The 22,197-nt window shown below is 36.0% G+C and overlaps 1 protein-coding gene and 1 long non-coding RNA gene across 6 annotated transcripts in view; one reads left to right on the top strand and one right to left on the bottom strand.

Annotated features, from left to right (window-relative positions):
* Nucleotides 1-17,405, bottom strand: part of LOC100374651 (heat shock 70 kDa protein 12A-like) — a 40,843-nt gene extending 23,438 nt beyond the window's left edge. For 2 of the 4 annotated variants that reach the window (XM_085504481.1, XM_085504480.1), the window contains exon 1: nt 12,016-12,123. In XM_085504481.1, the coding sequence (XP_085360607.1) occupies nt 12,016-12,096 (81 nt within the window). In that variant the 5' untranslated portion in view covers nt 12,097-12,123. Of the gene's footprint in view, nt 1-12,015; nt 12,168-17,309 lie in introns of those variants that run through there. The other 2 variants (XM_078013994.2, XM_085504479.1) reach the window with 2 other exon arrangements.
* LOC146738007 (uncharacterized) lies at nt 15,008-17,673 on the top strand. 2 transcript variants are annotated; one of them, XR_014930727.1, is made up of 2 exons: nt 15,008-15,107; nt 17,543-17,673. It is a non-coding gene; the product is annotated as an uncharacterized LOC146738007 (long non-coding RNA). The 2 variants fall into 2 exon arrangements; XR_014930728.1 differs by lacking the exon at nt 15,008-15,107 and adding an exon at nt 16,824-16,928.
* The last annotated feature ends 4,524 nt before the right edge of the window (nt 17,674-22,197 follow it).

Consider the following 22,197-nt stretch of genomic DNA (forward strand, 5'->3'; position numbering starts at 1 on the left):
TGGTTTACCTGGGGTTATCGTTCCGCTGTTGAGGTTTCAGGCATTCTTTCACACATTTGTTTAAGTCATCATGAAGCCTAAAGTTTTAATTTTTGGTCATTCTTTTGTGGCACGATTGAGTACGTCCATGTCAAGTGGACGCAACGCACGCGCTTTGCCGCTTTCGTTCAATTTGAGTAATTCGGCAGAAATAAAACTACATGGTGTCGGTGGGCGTACAGTGGAAAAGATACAGCGTTTCGATTTACACGTCGTTCAGGATTTCAACCCAGACGTGGTCATTTTACAGTTGGGTACAAATGATTTAGCATCACTGTCTGCATCTAATGTAGGGTCACGTTTAATTAACTTGGTGCGTCATTTGCATGATCGCATAAACGTCAAGGTCATTATCGTGTGTCAAGTTTTCCCTCGCATCACAGCAGCTCGAAGTAACTTTAACGAACGTGTGGCACAGTTAAACAATATCTTAGAGGTGTTTTGTTAAACATTTATTATTATTTAATTGTCTGTACAAAATTAATTCTGTTTATTCATAATTACGTGCATGTAATTTTTAACGGTATCCTTTTCACTTCTGTTGTTGCTATTACCATGGTTATTATCATGCGATAGAATATTTAGTACAGTTTATTTTCTGTCAATAATTTATTTTGTCAACAGTGTGCCACCAAAGCGTACAGCACCAGTCACCAGGGCCGCTACAGCAAAGCGTAAGGCAACCACATGTTCTGATCCAGTAGAAACATCAAGTAATCCTTCTGCGGTAATGCAAGTCCCCACTACCGATCAACAAGGTGAACAGCGAGCTGCTGCAGTCACAACACGTAATAATGCTGCAGCGCAACACTTGAATCCAGAAGGGTTAGCAGCCTCTATCTCACGTGCAGTCGTTCAAGGTCTGAAGGATGCTGGTCTTTGCAACGTTGCAAGCCCAGCAGCAGCTACTGCATCTCAAGTCGTCCAACAAGTTGTCAATGACATTATTGGTAATGGACAGGGGGTTCAGGCTGCTAGATAGCCACTGGATTAAATTAGTGATTTGTCTGTAATTCAGGTTACACAGCAACCTATAATTCAGGGTTCAGAGAGAGAGAGCTACAGCCAACCACACTGTTCACTAGCCAGTCTGTACCTTTGGTAGCAAGGGTGTCAGATAAGGTTAAATCTAAAATCTGCGCAGGTGATTATATTGATTTCGCTACTCTGCTTAGTAATCCCTCTCTGCGGGATGGTAGGTACACCGTTGCATTATCTGATGGTGTGGGTAGGCCTCAGCTTTGTCTTGAGCCCGCTGCTAGTACTAAGAAAATTGCGTCAATTGAGCAGTGGATTTCTGCATTTAACATCTTTGTAGCAGTGTATACTCTAAAGAAGCCTGAGGATATTTCAGGTCTTATGAAATATGGAGAGGTGGTGCATGACCTGGCAGCAAAAATGTCTGGCTGGATGTTTTATGATGAGAAATTTCGCTTTCTGAAGCAGTCAACCCCACTACCCTGGGACCAGACACACTGGGAATTATGGTGGGGAAAAATATCAATGCTGGTCGAAGCTTTTCGACTTCTAAAAAATCGGAGTTTGCTAATTCATTTCAGTCCTTTCCGAACGGGTTCTGTTGGCGTTTTCATGGGGGAAAGTTCTGTGCTGGGTGCCGTTTCGACCACACAAGTGCGTCAAGAGTGGGGCAACTCATACAATTTTCAAATGTGGTTCCTGCAGTCCCACTAGTAAAATCAATGGGGGATTGCCACAACAAGCTAACACCAGAAAAAGAAAGAGCCCCTTTATACTCCCCGGGGTCCTGTTGGCTCCAAACCCCAAACTGCTGCCTTTAGTGGTACCCCAGTAAAAGTGCCCATTATGAGTAGATTACTGACGGGTTTTGATGTGGGGAAGGCGTTGTATTTGTTGGATGGTTTTTCAAAAGGGTTTTCTTTAAAATATGTAGGACCGAGAGTTGGAGGTCATCCCCTAATTTGAAATCTGCATTGAATAATCCAGACATTGTTTGGAATATGCTTCAAACTGAGGTGCAGGCAGGCAAGGTTGCTGGTCCCTTTCAACCTCCAACATTTAACAATTTGCGTATATTTCTCCTTTAGGACTGGTGCCCAAAAAACAACATAACAAGTTTCGCTTAATACACCACTTATATTGTACATTAGGCTCATCAATAAATGATGGTATTCCAGCCGAGTTGGCAACTGTTCAGTATGCCAATATTGATGATGCAGTGAAGATTATTAGGGATCTGGGTCTAGGCTGTTTCTTGGCTAAAACTGACATCAAATCAGCATTTAGAATTATTCCAGTAGCTCCACATGACCATTGTTTATTGGGTTTCAGGTGGGATGATCATTTCTTTTTCGATAGATGTCTTCCAATGGGGTGCACAACATCATGCCGCATTTTTGAAAATTTTAGTTCAGCTTTAGAGTGGATTTTTGCTTAAAGTTGTGGGTGTTGAAGCAACTATCCACATTTTGGATGATTTCTTATTTCTGGCACGAACTAGAGAGCACTGTTTTTTCAGATTTGCAGGCTTTTTTGGATTTGTGTGCTGACTTTGGTGTTCCAATTGCACAGGAAAAGACTGTGGAACCCAACACTTCCATGGTGTTTGCAGGTATTGAGTTAGACACAGTTCAAGGCGAGTGTTGACTGCCACAGGATAAACTGTTGCGTTGCCGCAGCTTGATTGATACTTACTTAGTAAGGAAAAAGGTGATGCTCAAGAAAATTCAGTCTTTGGTGGGGACCTTAAATTTTTCATGTATTGTGGTGGTTCCAGGCCTGGCATTTTTGCGTAGGTTAATTGATTTGACAAAAGGGATAAACAAACCAAATTTGTATATCCGGTTGACCAAAGAGGTTAAAGCAGACCTGCTTGTGTGGAAGCAGTTTTTGGATAGTTATAATGGGAAGACAATTTTTATGGATGCTATCTGGCATTCGTCCGAATCTCTTTGTTTGTTCACAGATGCAGCTGGGTCAATGGGGTACGGTGGCATTTTTAGTTCTCATTGTTTTTTGGGGGAATGGCCAGTTGACTGGAAAGTCCTTAATATTGCAGTCTTGGAGTTATGCTGGCTCTTGAAGTGTGGGGGCATTATCTCAGTAACAAGCAGGTGTTGTTCTTCACTGACAATGAGGCCCTGGTGTCAGTCTTGAATAAGCAGTCGGCAAAGGATAAGGACCTGATGGTTTTAGTTCATCGGATCGTGCTCATTGGCCTTCAGTTTAACATTCTTTTTAGAGCAAAACATATTCCACTGTCTTTCTCGTTTGCAGGTGGATCAGTTCAGATCAATGGTTTATGGCATGGATACCAATCCAACCCCAATTCCATCACATTCGCTACCAGTCAATTGGAAATGGAAGTGGGCATTGGAGGGGGTGATTTCACAGCTCAGCTTAGGCGTTCTCTTGAGTTTTGTGGCTTTAATGTTGATAGGTTTAAGGGACATAGTTTTTGTATAGGAGCAGCCTCACAAGCTGCTTCAGATGGGTTGTCTGATGCTCAGATTCGTGTTTTAGGTAGATAGAAGTCAGATGCATTCAAGGGATATATTAGGCAACCAGCAGTATGGTAACATGTTTACAGGAATAGGCGAAACATGTTTTGCACTTGAATATAGGTCAGGCAGGGGCCGCTATATATGGGTACCTTACATTGTTCTGTTTTTCCTTCTATTCGATATCAGTCAGGCAGGGGCCGCTGTAATCGGATTCAAGCAATTTAGTTAGTGTTCACTTAAGTAATATACTTTCATAAGGAGTTACCTCTGCTTCTGGTCATTTTGGGTGGGGCGGCCACACAATAGTGTGGCTTGTGGTGTTTCTGGGGCCCACACCTTTGTGGGAGATTAATTTGTGCTTAATTTTCACTGATTTATTGTTTTGAAAGGTTTCCTCGCCAGTTGACCTTTGACCTTTGACCTGTGACCTCCTTGGAGGTTTTTCTGTTGTAATCTTTCAGTTTGAGGAAACTGGCGAGGGATTTTTTATGGTTTACAAGCCTCTCATTTTTCAATAAATGTCAAGAATACTTGGCCTTTCATTCCATCTCATTTGTGTTTTTGTCGTCTATCTCCCACAAACAGAGCAAAATGGCCAGAGGTGATTCAGTTTAAGTGCAGGGATATAAAAAAAGAGTATGATATTCTGATAACACTAGTAGCCTCGCGATAAGTGACTTTCGCAGTATGTGGGTTTTGTATCGGGTGGCTTTCACGGGGAGTAGGGCTTTGTCTCAGTAACTGGTCCTTTTATCGTTGTTGAGAATTTGTATGTTTCTTAAACTGCTTAATAATAATTCCCTCTAAAATTAAACTGAAGCCCTTTGTGTCAGCAAAATTTGTCCCTCAAAATGCAAGAAATAGCGTTTCGGAGGGTCTAGATTTCAAAATTGCTAAAGGGGAAACATCCTCTCGCCCTCCCCATGAAAAATTTTGTGCCGCTACTTCTGTTGTCCATGTTTGCTACAGGACTAAAAAAAATATTGTATTCACTAACATTTATTCTGTAGTTACATTTTAACCATAGGGTCCATAGTATACTTTCCTCCCAATTTGACTACATCCAGTACTGTATTCTCCTGCATAGTTATCGGATTATTTGTAAGCATAGGATTGTAATGTGAATTTCGTTCATTAATGGAATACTGTATTACGACGCTATCTTCAGGGCATAACTGATTCAGACTCCCATATTGACTATGTCCCGGACTGTTTACTTATCAGTGTCTGACTGTTATATACAACCCAGAACACGCCAGGAGAGCAGCGGAACCAAAACAATATGTCAGCCGTCGCTGTCTACAGCAGCGATATGATTTTACATTGCATAGAAATACAGCTATCCCGTCCAGCAGTCGAATCATCAATCTTCATGATTTATGCAACTGGTATTTTCATTTATTTGCTTAAATTAGTGGTTTGAAAGTGAATGTTGTCAAGTTTGAGAGTGTGTTTTTACGTACAGTGCCGTGAACAATCAAGAAAGCGTTGAACAGGAAGTCAATCTTGGGCTAATGCCATTGTCAAATTTTACAGATGATGTTTCAGTAAGGAATTGTTATGCATAACACAATTCTTTATTGGGACAGAACATGTTATATATTCAACAAAAAACAATGTTGCCGTGTTTCTAGGCATACAACGAATTGAAAACAAAAGAAATCGTTCGATCCAAACGACATTTGTCCTTGAAAATCGAGTCTGAAAAGTTCTGACCCTCTCCTTCTAAGTGTAAAGATAGTACATGTATTAAAACTATATATACATAGTATATTGATATTCCACTAAACAACTCAGAACTTTTCTACTTCAATCATTAAGCCTAGCTCTCATTAAGAAGAGAACCATGTATGATACTGTGTATGTACAATATTAAGGTGATACACACACAATTTTCTTGGCACTTTTATTAGTGTTGTTTGTTGAATCGTGTGCATTCTTTAAAATACGAAATACACAAGTTCAATACCACCATTCTATATTCTTATTTACATACTCTAGATATACACTTTATAACAACACTGAGACTCAGCAAAATATTGCTAGTCTAACGAATTCTAGTAATAATTGCAAAGGTATCAGGAAGCCTTTTAACCAAAGCTTGTGGGAAAATATGCCCAAATATGTTAATGAAAAAGGAATCTTATTCACCAAATCATATTCCGTGTATTTCTCTCTTGAATCAGTGTGATGTTGAATGAAATAAGATATATGATTCGACACTAGCTTAAACAATAAACCTACAAATAAGCACACGATACCAAGATATAAGTTTGGACAATCAGGGACTGCCAGCTTTATTAGTCCAGATCGAACGAAGTTCGAAACGAGGACTTATAATTCGGTTTCCGTTCGTCGTTCCGTCCGACTAGAGTCATATTTTAGAACCCTGTGGACCAAATGTGTTCATTCTTGTGCCTAGTACTTTACCCTGGATATACGCGCATTCAGTGGTTTACTGATTCAATCCAATATGTCTGACTGGCAGCCATTTTTTTGAAAAAGTGGTATTTTATGCATGCTTTGTCAGTTTTTGTTCAAATTAGGTACATTATACATGTTAGGATACATGTCTATGACCATTCGTTTTATGATCGGATCAAAGATAGTCGACTGGCAGCTACTTTGTTTTTTGAAAATGTGGTATCTTATGCATGCTTTGTCAGTGTTTTTTTCAAATTTGGTACATACATTATACATGTTAGGATACATGTCCATGTTGATTCGTTTCAGGATTGGATCAAAGATGGCCAACTGGCAGCCACTTTGTTTTTTGAAAATGTGGTATCTTATGCATGCTTTATCAGTATTTGGTACATGCATTGTACGTTTTAGATTACATGTCAACGAAAATTTGTTTTACAATCGGATAAAAGCCGACTGGTGGCCATCTTGTTTTTTGACCATACAACTATACCACCAAGGCTTTTAGACCAATTTCATTCATGTTTGACACATACATCACAAATATATGAATACGTGTTTATATCATTTTGTTCCATAATCAGACAAAAAATGGCCGACTGGCATCCATCTTGTTTTTTGAAAAAAATTTGGTTTCTTCAACAAGATTTGTCTTCTTGTTCACATTTTATACAAAGTTGTTTTATTTAATATGTTGAGATACATGTTCTTGATGATTTGTTTTGGGTTCAAAACCAAAATGACCAACTGGCAGCCATCTTGTTTTTTCAAAATTGTTGTTGACATGTTTTTTCCCTTCCAATCCAATCCAATACATTACATGTTATGATACACGTCCATGGGAATTAGTTTCACAATCGGATCAAAGATGGTTGACTGCCTGTAATTTTGCTTTTTGATCATAGTACTATATCTCTGTACATGAGCCCAGACCAAGGGAATTCAGTTTGAATACACAAAATGCATGAATAGCTTATCCTGTTTAATTTCTGACCATATATTTCGATTTTGGAAGAGTAGTTTAATACATCTAATTTCTGTTGATACTAGTCCAGCCATTTATTCACTCTAAATTACGAACTATATTTTTGGTTCGCAATTTTATGTTTGTCATGAATAACATTTCCCCTAATACCAAAGGAGACTATTTCATTCACAATGACTTTTTAAATAGGTAGGTTTGTGGCTGCATGCCAGCACAGCCACTATACCAACACAAATTTCCCCATATAAAACCTACACTAAAAAGATAAAAATTATAACAAAAAAGCCAAATATACTCTGGGAAGGTGGGGGGTTGGCGAGATCTGCCTTGTAGCTAAACATTGCAGTGGAATGAGAAAGGAGAACCATAGGTAACTGGTTGTACCTTTATAGTGGAAAGGTGCTAGTCACACCACTGCTAGATAAAATATTCGTAATCGTAATCATGGCTTAAGATAATTACATTTTAAATATCACACTTTAATAATCAGGATATTAAGTAATGTAGTGTAGAAGTTGCATTTTAATTACAATAAATTAAAATGGAAACAACAGTGGCTATTGGTATTGTAAACACATATCATAATATAACACTACAATAAATCTGTGTTTTTTAATCCAATAGTACTCGTACATAAATATTATTTTCACCAGTGGTGAATTGCTAGTCGCCAAAGAATTTTCTGTTCTAGTAACTTGTTTTTTCTCCAGATCTGGTGTATAGTACCGGCAAGTAACTTTTATTTCCACTGTCTGATGATTCATTATTAGAATCTAAATATAAGTTATTGCATTGCACAAACAATTGCGACCCTCCCCCTTATGCCTGCACAAATTACTGTAACTCTCCCCACAACAATCAGTGACCCCCCCAAACAAAAACACCGACCTACCCTCCTGTACTTTCTTCCAGTGCCTTGCATAAATTCATGTGCTGCAAGTAAACGAAGTACAGGACGACGAAGCTGAAATACCCAAGAACCAACACATACCAAAAAATACCAAACACATACGAAAAAATGAATTTTCGTGGTGTATTTTAAGTCTAACCGGAATTTGGGAATTTGGCACTGCTCTAAACAAACATATTTTAGTATAAGGTAGTAATGAAGTATGTACAAGAATTTGAGTGTGAGTACATCATACTAGTTAGTTATGAATATGTATATGTGCAAATTACGCCTCAGGTTGACAGTAATCACGAATGATTCGGCGCACATTATTTAACACATGGCTAACATGGAACTGATACTAGTATATGGGATAAAATGGTACACTAAATGAACAACAAACAGTATATCAGGGTATCATTTATATACCCTGATAGGTCAAGCTGCTTGGTGTTGGGACTTAGGTGTCATTTATTTGAAATAAATTTTTAACTGCATCTTATCAGTTTTTTCTGTACATTTTCATTTGTCTTGAATGTGCCAACATTTTATCCCTATAACACCTTGCATGCATTTTTTATTTTCCAGCCACAGATGTTCGATTTTGTTCATTTCTTTTGGTGAATAACGGCATGATGAAAAAATATCGAATTAGTAATTGAGTTCTGGCTGTTTTCAATGTTAAAAGCTCACGGCTTGCTTGTGTTTGTTTATATTTTACCTGGCAATGGATAAGACGGTCGGCTCGATGAACCGGGTAGCACCTTTAGTAATCTTTATTTCGCGATGGAATTATTTTCTTAGTAAATTATAACTATTTCACCATTTTCAGTTAATTTCAGAGCATTATCAGAAATCAATAGCATGTTTACTAATAAAAAGAAATCAACATTAAATCTCTGTAATAACAAAGACACGCCGTAAATGTCGGTATGTGGTGGTAGAGCGCTGTGTCGTCACAGGAAGTGGTTTATCAGCACAGACCTGTGACGCCTTACTAGCCAATTTTGGCCAATATAGCGCTCCGCCGCCTTTTTACACTTGTGTTTATACACGGAACTTGATACTTCCTTTTATAGTTAAGTTGTTTTTAATTACATATTGTTTAGTGAGTGGAATATTAATGTTATAAATAATTCAATCTTGGACCAGCAGAAACTCACGCATATTAGCAGTAATAACATTTTTAAGTTTTTTCACTTGATTCTCAACTACCATTCAACAGATTTTATGAAACATGGTACATAGATGCGCATATCTGATTAGTTTTTGGTTTATTAATGTCCTAATTTGCATACTAATTAGCAAATATTGTACTTTTCCACCAATATCCCAACCACTCGTCAGATTCATTGAATCCTGGTATGTAGATGCTTAGGCATAGTCATATACAGGTTACTTTAGGGTTAATACTGTGCGTAATAATTACCTAATTTTTATAAATTAACCAATTTATTGATGCTTCACATATAACTTGAGTAGCACTCATCAAATTTTATGATTACTTCAGGGTTGAAATCGACCAATATTAGTTACCTGTACCTGTTATTAGTTTCATGTGACCTGGCGCGCTGTCGCAAGCCAAAAAATACAGGAATTTAACTACATAAAAAACAAGACTTGACTACGTATTTAGATAAAGTTTACTTGTATAATTTATTCAGTAGTTATTATTTGAAGTTAACGGTCGAGAAGCGTAAAAAGCTATAGCTTCGCTGCGTACTTAGTTCAAAATAAGAGATACCCGGTGATTCTAATTGGGGTAGTTTTACGTCCATGCGATTCTACTTGAAGTAAGACCCATTACTTAGATCAAGCAAGTGACTAAACGCTGCTATGTCAGCTGCGTGGCTATACCAGGAACCGCAAGCGAATTCCAGGTATTTGTGATGCATGCGAGGTTGAGGTTACTTAGCGACGGGACTTAAGACACGTGATCTGTGGGTGATCGGATTGTTTTAGCGATGGTGGTTAAGATTAGGTAAGATGTAAAAGGGGTTAGGAACATTATAAACTTTGGGTGGAGCGATGGCAGACATATTGTACAAAATATGTCTCACTTTACTCAGTTTTGTGTTTTTCTGTACTGTATAAAATATTGCGTGCAAAGTTGATGGGTTGAAAAGAGAAAACTATAGCTTGGCTGCGTACATATTTCGAAATAAAAATTACCCGGTAATTATGAATCCGGTAAATATCTCAAGTATAGAGTTGCACAACGTTCATATGAACCACAGTCAGCTGCTGGTGAACACGTGATAATAAAATAAAGTGTTCTATGTTTTTCGTTAGGTGTTCGTATGCAATGGATTTTTACATACAAAAAATGACGAATTCGGTCGAATTTTGTTAGCGGTTGGCTTAATGTTGCCTAAACGGATCGTTTGGCTGTGAAGGTTTGGTATTTGGTTCCTCAACTTGTCTCTTTATTTAGTTTCATTATATCACGTCTACGCCAGCTGACTGTTTTATGAATAGGTGGTTTGGTGTCATGTGTGCTGATCCGCTGCTGACCAATGTGGCCCGTGAGCCATAATTGATATTTGAAAACAAATCTATGTAGTTACTAAAATTAATATGATAAGCGGCAACTACCAACCAACAGGACAATCGTTGTCCATACCCACGGTAAACAGATACACAAGCTCCTTTGTAAGTAAGTGAATCTGTATTGCTATCGTATTCCATTTGAGATCTTGACATAAAATACAATAAAGTCAAATACACGTAATAATAAAAAATAATAATAAAAATACTGTAAATGAATGAAATAAATACACATCTCACAATAAGAGATAAATGAATAATTGTAATATAACGTAAATAAATGTAAATCTGTATTTTGCGTTTTTTTTTTGTTTTTTTTTTTGAGGCAGCTGGTATTGAAGTTATTGTTTGATTTTTTGCTCGCTAAGCATAAAACAAGTATAAATGTGTTTTGAAATGTCTTTAATTATGTGACCGTTTTTATTATTTATTATGTTTATTAATTTCTCTCCATACATTTTATGTTTAGTAAAAAGGCTGTTTTTTTCTTTATCATATAACTGGCACGTGAAAAGGGAATGTTTCATCTTTAATTTCTCCAAGATCACAGACAGGGCATTTTCTATCAGAGAGGGAAATATTTTTGTATCTGCCCGATTCAATCTGTAAACGGTGGACACTTATTCTAAGTTTAGTCATTTGGAGGTATTTCTCAAAAGAAAAATAAGTTTTTATTTTTCTGTATGTTCTCAATTTGTTGTTATGCACGCCCTTATCATCATCAAACATGCATTCTTTACTTTTTCTGGAATTGCATTTTAAGTTTTTCTGTAATGTCTTCAATAGTAGCATTGCTGTATTTAATTTGCCCATCTTTCCAGATATTACTGTTTTTTCAAAATCTTTTTCACACCAGATACCCAGTTTTTAGTACCAAAATCATGCATCTTTATACCAAGCTTGTATGCTTCACATACTAATATATTTTCAGGCATTTCCTGAACCCTCATGCAATATTTTAACAATTGTTTTGTATCCTGTACTGTAAGAGTGTACCTCCCTAATTCAATTAAACATGGCAAGTTTGAGGCTCTGCTGTGCACTTTTAATAACAACGTTCAGAATTTGGTATGGAGTTTGTCTTGGTTGTTGTCAAATTCCAAAGCTGTTTTGTGTGGGTAATAATACCACTAGACCATATTGCCATATATAGACCAAGTTGCCGAAAATAACAGCTGATTCATTTTGAAGCAGGCCTTAAGAGATTTGTTTTTTAGGTCTACCTGGGCTCTGTCTAATTTCCCTGTTGTATTTAAATTTATGCCAAGGTAAGTGTATGATGTCACTCTTTCCAATACATCCTGGTTTATAAAAAAATTATATTTGTCTAGGCGTCTACCTGCTTTGTTAAATATGATTGTATGCGCCTGACAAATATTACAAGAGATTTTTCGCAATGACTCCCGCTTTAGTTATTTTACTCCCGGATTTTACAATAAGATGTGTCGTTGGTGTGTTAAAAACTACAAAAAAGTCATATATGTCATATACACACGTCCTTAAAGTATTTGTTTCAGTATAAGCAGTATGATCACCTAAACACTCAATGTGGCACAGTTCGTTGTTGAGGGACTCTGAATTCGGTGATACGATCGTTGCAACTTGCATCTCTGTAGCTACACATATATATGTCACATATTTCTACTTACCTCTGTTTTGTGTGGATCGGTAAAAATCTTGTAGTGCTGTCTTACTACAAAACACTCGCAGTGCTTTGGATCACCATACATTCATGTCATTAGGTTTATAAATACATTACGGGAAAGTACGCAGTCTACTACCTGATAAACAACTCCATATAAGGATTATGATAATAGGTTCCAATAAACCATTACAACCGTGAACAACGGTCATACTTGTTTGTGCCGTCAACTGTTCGCAGGTATTACAGAGGCCACGTCATAACGTATCAATATTGAAGACACAAGGGTCATTGTTACTAGGGTCTGTAATCGACAAAATTTGGCGTGCACCGTACATCCGAATACAACATTAGCCACTAGCGTTAGAAAACGGTGTTTATATTATTTTTTAATGTATGGTTGGTAGTTTTATGTTAGTTAAATTATGAGGTACCAGATATAGTAATTGAGGTCCGAAACTTCTTATAGCATTCAATGATGAACAATTCGTGATCGCAGCCATTTTGTCCTAACGCTTTGAGACACAATGACCCAAATGACCTTCCCAAGGTGAATTAAAACTTTTGTGATAAACAAGAGAATGTTATGTCGACGTTCTATCAGCCAATTTGCTCGTTTATTACTAAATAGGCCACTGAACTGAGTTTTCCATCGCTGAGTCGCCCACTTCGAAAATGACGGTGTTCGAGCTGAGGTAGCAGTCGATCAAATATAAATAACCCCCTACTCTGATAACCCCGTGGATTTACACAGGTGCTGATTGAAAGCGTAATTATAGCGTTGTCAAATGAAACGTTATTATGATATAATTAATTACGTTATTTTTTCTTATGGTGAAAATACGTTTTCTGAACACGACATTATGACGTTTACAAATATAATTATGCAACGTATTTTTGTAACGTCATAAAAACGATTTGAAAAAACATTTTTGAACTACATCATTATAACGTAATTTTCTACAATGTATTATGTTATTAAATGTCAGTATTGGACTAACATTAAATAATTTCACATCACTATTTTATATAACATATTTATAACGTTTTTATTTCAAACGTTTTGATAAAATGACGCTTCATATGAACTTTTTAAAAACATTGATAATTTTATATACGATTATACTGGTCTCTAACCGTGACAGAGACGTTATTATAGCTTAATTTTATTACGCTCAAATTTTTGCAAAACTGTTATATTAGCTTTTTGTAACGATTTGCTCTTTTCAAAATTAAAGTACATTGAAATAATATTTTATTTCATAGTTATAATATCCTAAACCGTTAACAACAGTGGCTATTGGTATTGTAAAAACATATCATAATATAACACTACAATAAATCTGTGTACTTTAATCCACTAGTACTCGTACATAAGTATTATTTTCACCAGTGGTGAATTGCTAGTCGCCAAAGAATTTTCTGTTCTAGTAACTTGTTTTTTCTCCAGATCTGGTGTATAGTACCGGCAAGTAACTTTTATTTCCACTGTCTGATGATTCATTATTAGAATCTAAATATAAGTTATTGCATTGCACAAACAATTGCGACCCTCCCCCTTATGCCTGCACACATTACTGTAACTCTCCCCACAACAATCAGTGACCCCCCCCCCCAAAACAAAAACACCGACCTACCCTCCTGTACTTTCTGTCCAGTGCCTTGCATAACACTTTTAAATTCATGTGCTGCAAGTAAACGAAGTACAGGACGACGAAGCTGAAATACCCAAGAACCAACACATAACGGCATGATGAAAAAACATCGAATTAGTAATTGAGTTCTGGCTGTTTTCAATGTTAAAAGCTCACGGCTTGCTTGTGTTTGTTTATATTTTACCTGGCAATGGATAAGACGGTCGGCTCGATGAACCGGGTAGCACCTTTAGTAATCTTTATTTCGCGATGGAATTATTTTCTTAGTAAATTATAACTATTTCACCATTTTCAGTTAATTTCAGAGCATTATCAGAAATCAATAGCATGTTTACTAATAAAAAGAAATCAACACTAAATCTCTGTAATAACAAAGACACGCCGTAAATGTCGGTATGTGGTGGTAGAGCGCTGTGTCGTCACAGGAAGTGGTGTATCAGCACAGACCTGTGACGCCTTACTAGCCAATTTTGGCCAATATAGCGCTCCGCCGCCTTTTTACACTTGTGTTTATACACGGAACTTGATACTTCCTTTTATAGTTAAGTTGTTTTTAATTACATATTGTTTAGTGAGTGGAATATTAATGTTATAAATAATTCAATCTTGGACCAGCAGAAACTCACGCATATTAGCAGTAATAACATTTTTAAGTTTTTTCACTTGATTCTCAACTACCATTCAACAGATTTTATGAAACATGGTACATAGATGCGCATATCTGATTAGTTTTTGGTTTATTAATGTCCTAATTTGCATACTAATTAGCAAATATTGTACTTTTCCACCAATATCCCAACCACTCGTCAGATTCATTGAATCCTGGTATGTAGATGCTTAGGCATAGTCATATACAGGTTACTTTAGGGTTAATACTGTGCGTAATAATTACCTAATTTTTATAAATTAACCAATTTATTGATGCTTCACATATAACTTGAGTAGCACTCATCAAATTTTATGATTACTTCAGGGTTGAAATCGACCAATATTAGTTACCTGTACCTGTTATTAGTTTCATGTGACCTGGCGCGCTGTCGCAAGCCAAAAAATACAGGAATTTAACTACATAAAAAACAAGACTTGACTACGTATTTAGATAAAGTTTACTTGTATAATTTATTCAGTAGTTATTATTTGAAGTTAACGGTCGAGAAGCGTAAAAAGCTATAGCTTCGCTGCGTACTTAGTTCAAAATAAGAGATACCCGGTGATTCTAATTGGGGTAGTTTTACGTCCATGCGATTCTACTTGAAGTAAGACCCATTACTTAGATCAAGCAAGTGACTAAACGCTGCTATGTCAGCTGCGTGGCTATACCAGGAACCGCAAGCGAATTCCAGGTATTTGTGATGCATGCGAGGTTGAGGTTACTTAGCGACGGGACTTAAGACACGTGATCTGTGGGTGATCGGATTGTTTTAGCGATGGTGGTTAAGATTAGGTAAGATGTAAAAGGGGTTAGGATCATTATAAACTTTGGGTGGAGCGATGGCAGAAATATTGTACAAAATATGTCTCACTTTACTCAGTTTTGTGTTTTTCTGTACTGTATAAAATATTGCGTGCAAAGTTGATGGGTTGAAAAGAGAAAACTATAGCTTGGCTGCGTACATATTTCGAAATAAAAATTACCCGGTAATTCTGAATCCGGTAAATATCTCAAGTATAGAGTTGCACAACGTTCATATGAACCACAGTCAGCTGCTGGTGAACACGTGATAATAAAATAAAGTGTTCTATGTTTTTCGTTAGGTGTTCGTATGCAATGGATTTTTACATACAAAAAATGACGAATTCGGTCGAATTTTGTTAGCGGTTGGCTTAATGTTGCCTAAACGGATCGTTTGGCTGTGAAGGTTTGGTATTTGGTTCCTCAACTTGTCTCTTTATTTAGTTTCATTATATCACGTCTACGCCAGCTGACTGTTTTATGAATAGGTGGTTTGGTGTCATGTGTGCTGATTCGCTGCTGACCAATGTGGCCCGTGAGCCATAATTGATATTTGAAAACAAATCTATGTAGTTACTAAAATTAATATGATAAGCGGCAACTACCAACCAACAGGACAATCGTTGTCCATACCCACGGTAAACAGATACACAAGCTCCTTTGTAAGTAAGTGAATCTGTATTGCTATCGTATTCCATTTGAGATCTTGACATAAAATACAATAAAGTCAAATACACGTAATAATAAAAAATAATAATAGAAATACTGTAAATGAATGAAATAAATACACATCTCACAATAAGAGATAAATGAATAATTGTAATATAACGTAAATAAATGTAAATCTGTGTTTTGCATTATTTTTTGAGGCAGCTGGTATTGAAGTTATTGTTTGATTTTTTGCTCGCTAAGCATAAAACAAGTATAATTGTGTTTTGAAATGTCTTTAATTATGTGACCGTTTTTATTATTTATTATGTTTATTAATTTCTCTCCATACATTTTATGTTTAGTAAAAAGGCTGTTTTTTTCTTTATCATATAACTGGCACGTGAAAAGGGAATGTTTCATCTTTAATTTCTCCAAGATCACAGACAGGGCATTTTCTATCAGAGAGGGAAATATTTTTGTATCTGCCCGATTCAATCTCTAAACGGTGGACACTTATTCTAAGTTTAGTCATTTGGAGGTATTTCTCAAAAGAAAAATAAGTTTTTATTTTTCTGTATGTTCTCAATTTGTTGTTGTGATGCACGCCCTTATCATCATCAAACATGCATTCTTTACTTTTTCTGGAATTGCATTTTAAGTTTTTCTGTAATGTCTTCAATAGTAGCATTGCTGTATTTAATTTGCCCATCTTTCCAGATACTGTTTTTTCAAAATCTTTTTCACACCAGATACCCAGTTTTTAGTACCAAAATCATGCATCTTTATACCAAGCTTGTATGCTTCACATACTAATATATTTTCAGGCATTTCCTGAACCCTCATGCAATATTTTAACAATTGTTTTGTATCCTGTACTGTAAGAGGGTACCTCCCTAATTCAATTAAACATGGCAAGTTTGAGGCTCTGCTGTGCACTTTTAATAACAACGTTCAGAATTTGGTATGGAGTTTGTCTTGGTTGTTGTCAAATTCCAAAGCTGTTTTGTGTGGGTAATAATACCACTAGACCATATTGCCATATATAGACCAAGTTGCCGAAAATAACAGATGATTCATTTTGAAGCAGGCCTTAAGAGATTTGTTTTTTAGGTCTACCTGGGCTCTGTCTAATTTCCCTGTTGTATTTAAATTTATGCCAAGGTAAGTGTATGATGTCACTCTTTCCAATACATCCTGGTTTATAAAAAAATTATATTTGTCTAGGCGTCTACCTGCTTTGTTAAATATGATTGTATGCGCCTGACAAATATTACAAGAGACTTTTCGCAATGACTCCCGCTTTAGTTATTTTACTCCCGGATTTTACAATAAGATGTGTCGTTGGTGTGTTAAAAACTACAAAAAAGTCATATATGTCATATACACACGTCCTTAAACTATTTGTTTCAGTATAAGCAGTATGATCACCTAAACACTCAATGTGGCACAGTTCGTTGTTGAGGGACTCTGAATTCGGTGATACGATCGTTGCAACTTGCATCTCTGTAGCTACACATATATATCTCACATATTTCTACTTACCTCTGTTTTGTGTGGATCGGTAAAAATCTTGTAGTGCTGTCTTACTACAAAATACTCGCAGTGCTTTGGATCACCATACATTCATGTCATTAGGTTTATAAATACATTACGGGAAAGTACGCAGTCTACTACCTGATAAACAACTCCATATAAGGATTATGATAATAGGTTCCAATAAACCATTACAACCGTGAACAACGGTCATACTTGTTTGTGCCGTCAACTGTTCGCAGGTATTACAGAGGCCACGTCATAACGTATCAATATTGAAGACACAAGGGTCATTGTTACTAGGGTCTGTAATCGACAAAATTTGGCGTGCACCGTACATCCGAATACAACATTAGCCACTAGCGTTAGAAAACGGTGTTTATATTATTTTTTAATGTATGGTTGGTAGTTTTATGTTAGTTAAATTATGAGGTACCAGATATAGTAATTGAGGTCCGAAACTTCTTATAGCATTCAATGATGAACAATTCGTGATCGCAGCCATTTTGTCCTAACGCTTTGAGACACAATGACCCAAATGACCTTCCCAAGGTGAATTAAAACTTTTGTGATAAACAAGAGAATGTTATGTCGACGTTCTATCAGCCAATTTGCTCGTTTATTACTAAATAGGCCACTGAACTGAGTTTTCCATCGCTGAGTCGCCCACTTCGAAAATGACGGTGTTCGAGCTGAGGTAGCAGTCGATCAAATATAAATAACCCCCTACTCTGATAACCCCGTGGATTTACACAGGTGCTGATTGAAAGCGTAATTATAGCGTTGTCAAATGAAACGTTATTATGATATAATTAATTACGTTATTTTTTCTTATGGTGAAAATACGTTTTCTGAACACGACATTATGACGTTTACAAATATAATTATGCAACGTATTTTTGTAACGTCATAAAAACGATTTGAAAAAACATTTTTGAACTACATCATTATAACGTAATTTTCTACAATGTATTATGTTATTAAATGTCAGTATTGGACTAACATTAAATAATTTCACATCACTATTTTATATAACATATTTATAACGTTTTTATTTCAAACGTTTTGATAAAATGACGCTTCATATGAACTTTTTAAAAACATTGATAATTTTATATACGATTATACTGGTCTCTAACCGTGACAGAGACGTTATTATAGCTTAATTTTATTACGCTCAAATTTTTGCAAAACTGTTATATTAGCTTTTTGTAACGATTTGCTCTTTTCAAAATTAAAGTACATTGAAATAATATTTTATTTCATAGTTATAATATCCTAAACCGTTAACAACAGTGGCTATTGGTATTGTAAAAACATATCATAATATAACACTACAATAAATCTGTGTACTTTAATCCACTAGTACTCGTACATAAGTATTATTTTCACCAGTGGTGAATTGCTAGTCGCCAAAGAATTTTCTGTTCTAGTAACTTGTTTTTTCTCCAGATCTGGTGTATAGTACCGGCAAGTAACTTTTATTTCCACTGTCTGATGATTCATTATTAGAATCTAAATATAAGTTATTGCATTGCACAAACAATTGCGACCCTCCCCCTTATGCCTGCACACATTACTGTAACTCTCCCCACAACAATCAGTGACCCCCCCCCCCCCAAAACAAAAACACCGACCTACCCTCCTGTACTTTCTGTCCAGTGCCTTGCATAACACTTTTAAATTCATGTGCTGCAAGTAAACGAAGTACAGGACGACGAAGCTGAAATACCCAAGAACCAACACATAACGGCATGATGAAAAAACATCGAATTAGTAATTGAGTTCTGGCTGTTTTCAATGTTAAAAGCTCACGGCTTGCTTGTGTTTGTTTATATTTTACCTGGCAATGGATAAGACGGTCGGCTCGATGAACCGGGTAGCACCTTTAGTAATCTTTATTTCGCGATGGAATTATTTTCTTAGTAAATTATAACTATTTCACCATTTTCAGTTAATTTCAGAGCATTATCAGAAATCAATAGCATGTTTACTAATAAAAAGAAATCAACACTAAATCTCTGTAATAACAAAGACACGCCGTAAATGTCGGTATGTGGTGGTAGAGCGCTGTGTCGTCACAGGAAGTGGTGTATCAGCACAGACCTGTGACGCCTTACTAGCCAATTTTGGCCAATATAGCGCTCCGCCGCCTTTTTACACTTGTGTTTATACACGGAACTTGATACTTCCTTTTATAGTTAAGTTGTTTTTAATTACATATTGTTTAGTGAGTGGAATATTAATGTTATAAATAATTCAATCTTGGACCAGCAGAAACTCACGCATATTAGCAGTAATAACATTTTTAAGTTTTTTCACTTGATTCTCAACTACCATTCAACAGATTTTATGAAACATGGTACATAGATGCGCATATCTGATTAGTTTTTGGTTTATTAATGTCCTAATTTGCATACTAATTAGCAAATATTGTACTTTTCCACCAATATCCCAACCACTCGTCAGATTCATTGAATCCTGGTATGTAGATGCTTAGGCATAGTCATATACAGGTTACTTTAGGGTTAATACTGTGCGTAATAATTACCTAATTTTTATAAATTAACCAATTTATTGATGCTTCACATATAACTTGAGTAGCACTCATCAAATTTTATGATTACTTCAGGGTTGAAATCGACCAATATTAGTTACCTGTACCTGTTATTAGTTTCATGTGACCTGGCGCGCTGTCGCAAGCCAAAAAATACAGGAATTTAACTACATAAAAAACAAGACTTGACTACGTATTTAGATAAAGTTTACTTGTATAATTTATTCAGTAGTTATTATTTGAAGTTAACGGTCGAGAAGCGTAAAAAGCTATAGCTTCGCTGCGTACTTAGTTCAAAATAAGAGATACCCGGTGATTCTAATTGGGGTAGTTTTACGTCCATGCGATTCTACTTGAAGTAAGACCCATTACTTAGATCAAGCAAGTGACTAAACGCTGCTATGTCAGCTGCGTGGCTATACCAGGAACCGCAAGCGAATTCCAGGTATTTGTGATGCATGCGAGGTTGAGGTTACTTAGCGACGGGACTTAAGACACGTGATCTGTGGGTGATCGGATTGTTTTAGCGATGGTGGTTAAGATTAGGTAAGATGTAAAAGGGGTTAGGATCATTATAAACTTTGGGTGGAGCGATGGCAGAAATATTGTACAAAATATGTCTCACTTTACTCAGTTTTGTGTTTTTCTGTACTGTATAAAATATTGCGTGCAAAGTTGATGGGTTGAAAAGAGAAAACTATAGCTTGGCTGCGTACATATTTCGAAATAAAAATTACCCGGTAATTCTGAATCCGGTAAATATCTCAAGTATAGAGTTGCACAACGTTCATATGAACCACAGTCAGCTGCTGGTGAACACGTGATAATAAAATAAAGTGTTCTATGTTTTTCGTTAGGTGTTCGTATGCAATGGATTTTTACATACAAAAAATGACGAATTCGGTCGAATTTTGTTAGCGGTTGGCTTAATGTTGCCTAAACGGATCGTTTGGCTGTGAAGGTTTGGTATTTGGTTCCTCAACTTGTCTCTTTATTTAGTTTCATTATATCACGTCTACGCCAGCTGACTGTTTTATGAATAGGTGGTTTGGTGTCATGTGTGCTGATTCGCTGCTGACCAATGTGGCCCGTGAGCCATAATTGATATTTGAAAACAAATCTATGTAGTTACTAAAATTAATATGATAAGCGGCAACTACCAACCAACAGGACAATCGTTGTCCATACCCACGGTAAACAGATACACAAGCTCCTTTGTAAGTAAGTGAATCTGTATTGCTATCGTATTCCATTTGAGATCTTGACATAAAATACAATAAAGTCAAATACACGTAATAATAAAAAATAATAATAGAAATACTGTAAATGAATGAAATAAATACACATCTCACAATAAGAGATAAATGAATAATTGTAATATAACGTAAATAAATGTAAATCTGTGTTTTGCATTATTTTTTGAGGCAGCTGGTATTGAAGTTATTGTTTGATTTTTTGCTCGCTAAGCATAAAACAAGTATAATTGTGTTTTGAAATGTCTTTAATTATGTGACCGTTTTTATTATTTATTATGTTTATTAATTTCTCTCCATACATTTTATGTTTAGTAAAAAGGCTGTTTTTTTCTTTATCATATAACTGGCACGTGAAAAGGGAATGTTTCATCTTTAATTTCTCCAAGATCACAGACAGGGCATTTTCTATCAGAGAGGGAAATATTTTTGTATCTGCCCGATTCAATCTCTAAACGGTGGACACTTATTCTAAGTTTAGTCATTTGGAGGTATTTCTCAAAAGAAAAATAAGTTTTTATTTTTCTGTATGTTCTCAATTTGTTGTTGTGATGCACGCCCTTATCATCATCAAACATGCATTCTTTACTTTTTCTGGAATTGCATTTTAAGTTTTTCTGTAATGTCTTCAATAGTAGCATTGCTGTATTTAATTTGCCCATCTTTCCAGATACTGTTTTTTCAAAATCTTTTTCACACCAGATACCCAGTTTTTAGTACCAAAATCATGCATCTTTATACCAAGCTTGTATGCTTCACATACTAATATATTTTCAGGCATTTCCTGAACCCTCATGCAATATTTTAACAATTGTTTTGTATCCTGTACTGTAAGAGGGTACCTCCCTAATTCAATTAAACATGGCAAGTTTGAGGCTCTGCTGTGCACTTTTAATAACAACGTTCAGAATTTGGTATGGAGTTTGTCTTGGTTGTTGTCAAATTCCAAAGCTGTTTTGTGTGGGTAATAATACCACTAGACCATATTGCCATATATAGACCAAGTTGCCGAAAATAACAGATGATTCATTTTGAAGCAGGCCTTAAGAGATTTGTTTTTTAGGTCTACCTGGGCTCTGTCTAATTT

The sequence above is a fragment of the Saccoglossus kowalevskii genome, chromosome 10, assembly GCF_978046115.1.
Source record: "Saccoglossus kowalevskii chromosome 10, keSacKowa6.1, whole genome shotgun sequence".
In the NCBI taxonomy this organism is placed as follows: Eukaryota; Metazoa; Hemichordata; class Enteropneusta; family Harrimaniidae; genus Saccoglossus; species Saccoglossus kowalevskii.